Raw genomic sequence first — 6,765 nt, 5'->3', positions numbered from 1 at the left:
TTTTATTTCTGTAGAAAATTTTGTCAAAATTTTACTTCTTTAGAAAATTTTGTCAAAATTTAATTTCTATAGAATATTTAACAAAATTTTTTTTCTATAGAAAATTTTCTGAAAATTTTATTTCAATAGAATATTTTTTGGAAAATTTTATTTCTAAAAAAGTTTTCTCAAAATTCTGTTTCTATTGAAATGTCTTCAAAATTTTATTTATACAAAAAAAATTTTCAACATTTTATTTCTATAGAACTTTTTGTCAAAATGTTATTTTTTGTTGTTGTCAAAATTTGACTTCTTTAGAAAATTTTGTCAAAATTTTATTTCTATAGAATATTTAACAAAATTTTATTTCTATAGAAAATTTTCTCAAAATTTTATTTCTATTGAAACTTTTCTTAAAATTTTATTTCTATAGAAAATGTTCTCAAAATTTTATTTCTATAGAAAATTTTCTCAAAATTTTATTTCTATAGAAAATTTTCTCAAAATTTTATTTCTATAGAAAATTTTCTCAAAATTTTATTTCTATAAAATATGTTCTCAAAATGTTATTTCTGTAGAAAATTTTGTCAAAATTTTATTTTTATAAAAAATTTTAGCAAAATTGTATATTTATTGAAAATTTTGTCAAAAGTTTTTTTCAATAGAAATTTTTTTCATAATTTTGTTTCGATAGAAAATTTTGTCAAAATTTTATTTGTTCAGAAAACGTTGTCAGAATTTTATTTCCATAGAAAATTTTGGCAAAATTTTATTTCTATAGAAAATTTTCTGAAAAATTTCATTTCAATAGAATATTTTATTTCTGTAGAACATTTTCTGGATATTGCGTTTCTATAAAAATTCAATTAAAATCGTAGATGAAATTGAAAAAAAAAAAAATAGAAACAAAAACCCATTACACAGAAAAAAAAATTGCCTTCAATCTCGAAATTAATTGGTCGTATTAGTTTTTCTTTATTGGAGTTGCTGCAACAATTTCCATAATTCAATATACTGTGCGAATATTAAATTTCATTCTTTTACGGATTTTGTTGCCATCACCCATTTGTATACAAACTGTCGAATTTATGTAATCACAATGTGGCAGTGGTTTTTGCTTCTAGTTTGGGAATATGTTCAGATTTTCGATATTATTTTTTTTTGCTCCATTATAAATGCGAAGACTATAGCGGTTTTGCGCATAACGGTAAACATATATAAAATTTAATATAATTGTTTCCAAAGAGTAGAGTTTTATTTACCTCAATATAATTATAGAAATACGACATTAAAAGCAAAATTGGCACTAAAAAGGATGAACACTGAAAAAAATTAAAAAAAAAATATTTTCGTGGTATTAGAGATTACGTAACATAAGTTTTAGGATGTGCAATTTACATAATACTAAGGAAAATTTCTTTAAAATAATGAAATTTTATAATCTTTGTGTTCAATTTTTTTTATTAATTTTAGGACACAAATTTTCAAAAATTGCATCCCTCCGTTAAAGTCGTATGTTTTTCCACTAAGACAAATTTTTCTTAAAATAAATAAAAACATTTTTGATTTGAGCAAATAGTCATTAAATTAACTGAACTATTTAATCTTTAGGTTTATGATAAAAACGCTTCAAATGTACACCGAAAAAATCCTTAGTAAAACTAATGCCAAATTTAACTTATTTTTATTGCAAAAAATTATTTGTTTTGAAGTTAAGTTTTATTATTTTTTCCAAAATTTCGACAGCTTAATTAAATCTTTTTTTTTTAAGTATATATCAAACATTTTATGAACCAAATGTATACTAAATTGTATCTTTGATTTAAAGTAATTTTGGAATTAAGGATTTTTAATTTGGCAATTGACTTCATATTAGAGAAATGCGTCTTCTATGCTAAGCAAAATTAGCATTCGCCTTTTAAGGCGAATGACTTTGGCCTCACTACAATACTTTTTCAGTGTATGGAAATTTACTTTAAATTAATGACAAATTATTCTATTCATTCATCATTTGGTTTCTCTAATGTCATGATACACATGAATACCCCATGCCATCACCAATTTCTCGCTGAATTTTTATGACCGAAGATTATTTTATTTTTTATTTTTTTTATGCACACAGATGCAGAAATACATTTGTCATCATAAAATAATCGTTAAAATATCGAAACTAAATGTAATGTAAATAAAAGCTAAATATTGACAATATGGACCTACTCTACACTCTGACATTCGAACATTTGTGCAAATGTACACATATTTTTCAAGTCATAATTCCCTTAGACTATAAAACACATGTCAGCCGGAATGAATTGCTACTGGTAGAGGATCAACAATATGCGAATGGAAGTGAAATTCGCTTGTTTACTCAATACTATTGCTGAAAGAGAATGTGGTGGTGGTGGTGGTGTTGGCTTCGATGGCAAAAGTGTCTGTAGAGGTGATACCAAAACCAATCAATGATGCCACCAACGATGGCAATAAATGCACATTGCAATCATAAACGATGCAAAGGTATTGCAAATACTAACATAAATCCATTTGCTCAAAATATGAGAGAAAGGTGTATTAGGTGAGACTTTGCCATAGAAAGGCCTCAAGCATTGTAGTAGTGCAATTGCATTATTCACTCGTGCCAAAAATAATCCACCAAAATTTTAAGAAAATTATACCAAATTTAAAACAACCTTATTTTATATCCTTTTCCAAAACAAAAAAAATATATAACTATAGGAGTTTATTTCAGTATTTGCAATATTATATATTATGATGCCTCCAAGAAGCGAACATTTTTTGGGTGTATAAATATGTTGTCAAAATTTTAATTTCTGTGGAAAATTTTTTCAAAAATTAATTTTATAGAAAATTTTGTAAAATTTTATTGCTATAGAAATTTTTTGACAAAAATTTATTTCTATAGAAAATTTTGTAAAATTTTATTTCTATAGAACATTTTGTCATATGTTTATTTCTAAAGAAAATTTTGTCACGTTTATTTCTATAGAAAATTTTGTCAAATTTTCACTTCTATAGAAAATTTTGTCAAAATTGTATTGCTATAGAAATTTTTTTACTACATTTTATTTCTATAGAAAATTTTGTCAAAATTTTATTTGTATAGAAAATTTTGTCAAAAGTTTATTTCTATAGCAAATTTTGTCAAAGTTTTATTTTTATAGAAAATTTGGCAAAAAATTTTGCTATAGAAAATTTTGTTAAAATTTTATTGCTAAACATTACAAAAGCACACATATAACTTTCATATGAAAATCTTAAAACTTTTGATTGAGTACAAACACAAACAAATACACGAAACCCAACAAAACAATAATTGCGCGCAAACTCAATTAGTTGAGCTTCTCACACAAGAAGATCTCAATCTATACTTGGACAGTGAAAGAATTCTATACAAGAGCAGAGCACAGAAGAACAAAGCCACTCACATCAAAAAGTTACAAGTACTCAAACAACAACAAAATAAACAACTTAACATCAAAACTAACAACGATTGGTTTGTGAATAAGACAGAGAAAGATATACCGAGAGAAGTGCAATGGATACTCTCACTAGGCCCCAAACACGCTCTCCCGCACACCAACACACAATTTCCACTATTGCAAGCGATTGCAGAAGGAGAGGATTGCATACAGACGATTGAGAGCAGAGAGAGACAGGAGATGGCGAGAACTAAACTTACAACATTAATAGACGATCATTTGCGTAAACCGAAACTGAGCATGAGAGACAGATATACAGCAAATACAGTGGTACAAACAAGAAAATATTTAAAGGACAATGACGACATTCTGATTCTAACTAGTGACAAAGGGGGAAAAACAGTGGCAATGGACAAAATGGAATACAATTTAAAGATGAAAGAGATTGTACACGATATGTGTACGTACAAACGATTAAAAGTGGATCCTACTTCAAGACTCCAGACAAAGAATAATAAATTAGTGGATAAACTGTTTAACCTTAATATTATTAGTATGCAAGAAAAAAACAAATTGACAAGCAGGACCGCAATAGCGCCAAGGATTTACGGTCTACCAAAAATACACAAGGATGGCACACCATTACGACCCATTTGTTCGTCCGTAAACTCACCTTCGTATAATCTATGCAAATACATAGTAAACATATTAAAGAATATTACAGAAGACTCAAAATACAATGTAAAAGACTCGATAGCCTTTAAGTCTAAAGTGAATGACATGCCAATACAAGATGACGAAGTTCTAATCTCCTTTGACGTTGTATCCCTGTTTCCAAGTATACCCATAAACTTGGCGATTCAGACGATTGAAAGAAAATGGACAAAAATTGAGCAATATACAGGAATACCAAAGGACATATTCAAAGATTTAATAATATTTTGCATTAAGGATACACGATATTTCAAATTTGAGGACAGAGTTTATGAGCAACTAAAAGGCATGCCCATGGGATCCCCCGCTTCACCAATCATAGCGGACATCATTATGGAGGAACTTTTGGACGACGTATTTAAGAAGACAACCAAGCCTCGTGTAGTAACTAAGTATGTAGATGACATATTCGCCATTATAAAAAGATCAGACGTCGAAGAAACGCTTAACGCTTAAAATTCTTACAACCGACAAATCCAATTCACGAAGGAAGAGGAGCTGGATCAAAAGTTGCCATATCTTGACACAATAGTTCATAGACAAGGTAACCAACTAAAATTAAACTGGTATCAAAAACCAACAGCTTCTGGACGTCTACTTAACTTTTATTCCAATCATAACAAACGTATCATAATTAACACTGCGACTAACTTCATCAGAAGAGTACTCAGCATTAGTGATCCTGGATTTCACTTGGAAAATGAAGAGAAAATTAGAAAGATACTTACCAATAATGACTTCCCAAAAAGAACAATTCAGAATCTAATAAATAAGGTAAAATCGAAACAGATGAACAACAAAAATGAGAATAACGAAAAAGTTATGAAAATTTACAAGCCAGTGACTTATATAGCTGGCTTTTCGGAGCGACTGTGTAAGTCTGATATATACGACAAAGATAAATATCAGCTCGCGTTAAAGACTACCAAAACAGTAAAGGGACTATTTAGCAAAACTAAAACCAAAATTAAAAATGACGATAAAAGCAATATAATATATAAGATTAAATGTAAAGGTGACAAATCTAATTTATGTCAAAAGACATATATTGGCACTACAATGACAAAACTCAAAACCAGACTATCTTCTCACAAATCTGACATTAAAGCCACTGACAAACCCATGGAGCAGAAAACAGCACTCGCGGCCCACTGTGCGCAGACTGGTCACAAGCCAAACTTTGAAGGTGTAGAAATTTTAGACCACGAAAACAATTACAGACGCAGATTTACTCTTGAGATGCTACACATTATCAACACTCCACCTGACGAGAGAATGAATTACAAGAAAGACATTGAGAACTGCGCTCGAATATATAGACATACAATACAAAAGCACAATAGAAAGTTAAATTCAGTGTAAAACAGAGTGTGAAGCTGTGTACACCAGAACAAATGTAAATTATAATAGTTTAATAATTTATTGTTTGGTTTTGTTTGTTAGTGATTTTTGTAATTAAATTTAAAAACAATTTTCTGTTTTTTGTTTCACTTCAGCCTTGAAAACGGTTTTGACGAAGTCAACCGAAATATTGGAAATAAAAATAAAAGAAAAACATCATATCTATGTTTTTTAATCGACCTATAGCCGAAACTATGAAAAATAATTCTTAAAGATAAATAAAAAGGTCAACGATAATTATCCAGAAAAATTTTTTTACAATAGAAAATTTTGTCAAAATTTTATTTGTATAGAAAATTTTGTCAAAATTGTATCTCCACCGTGGTGCAATGGTTAGCATGCCCGCCTTGCCTACACAAGGTCGTGGGTTCGATTCCTGCTTCGACCGAACACCAAAAAGTTTTTTAGCGGTGGATTATCCCACCTCAGTAATGCTGTTGACATTTCTGAGGGTTTCAAAGCTTCTCTAAGTGGTTTCACTGCAATGTGGAACACCGTTCGGACTCGGCTAAAAAAACGAGGTCCCTTGTCATTGAGCTTAACATGGAATCGGGCAGCACTCAGTGATAAGGGAGAAGTTCACCAATGTGGTATCACAATGGACTGAATAGTCTAAGTGAGCCTGATACATCGGGCTGCCACCTAACCTAACCTATCTCCATAGAAAATTATGTCAAAATTTTATTTCTATAGAAAATTTTGTTTCTAAAGAAATTTTTTTCGGAATTTTCTTTCTATACAAAATTATGTCAAAATTTTATTTTTATAAAAACATTTGCCAACATTTTATTTTTATAAAAACATTTGTCAAAATTTTAGTTTTATAGCAAATTTTGTCAAATTTTAGTGCAATAAAAAATGCTGTCAAAATTATAATTCTATACATTTTTTTTCAAAATTTTATTTCTATAGAAAATGTCAAAATTTTATCTCTATAGAAAATGTTGTTAAAATTTTATTGCTATAGACATTTTTTGACAAAATTTTATTTCTATAGAAAATTTTGTTACTATAGAAAATTTTGTCAACATTTTGTTTCTATAAAAAATTTTTCAAAATTTTGTTTCAATAGAAAATTATGTCAAAATTTTATTTTTTTAAAAAAATTTGTCAAAATTTAATTTTTTTTTTAATTTTGTCAAAATTTTATTTTTTTTAAAAATTTGTAAAAATTTTATTTCACATTTTGTCAAATTTTAATTTTTACTGAAAATGTTACTTCTATAGAAAAGTT

The 6,765-nt window shown here is 28.1% G+C and overlaps 1 protein-coding gene across 1 annotated transcript; it reads left to right on the top strand.

Annotated features, from left to right (window-relative positions):
* Positions 1-2,316: 2,316 nt before the first annotated feature.
* Positions 2,317-4,586, top strand: LOC142224482 (uncharacterized). The gene is made up of 2 exons (XM_075294256.1): positions 2,317-2,419; positions 3,331-4,586. Exons 1-2 carry the CDS (start codon positions 2,317-2,319, stop codon positions 4,584-4,586), a joined length of 1,359 nt encoding a protein of 452 aa, XP_075150371.1.
* Positions 4,587-6,765: the final 2,179 nt, after the last annotated feature.

The sequence above is a fragment of the Haematobia irritans genome, chromosome 2 (assembly GCF_050003625.1).
Source record: "Haematobia irritans isolate KBUSLIRL chromosome 2, ASM5000362v1, whole genome shotgun sequence".
Taxonomy (NCBI): Eukaryota; Metazoa; Arthropoda; class Insecta; order Diptera; family Muscidae; genus Haematobia; species Haematobia irritans.
Note: the sequence above shows the minus strand (reverse complement) of the source record. Positions and strands in the feature narration are given on the sequence as shown.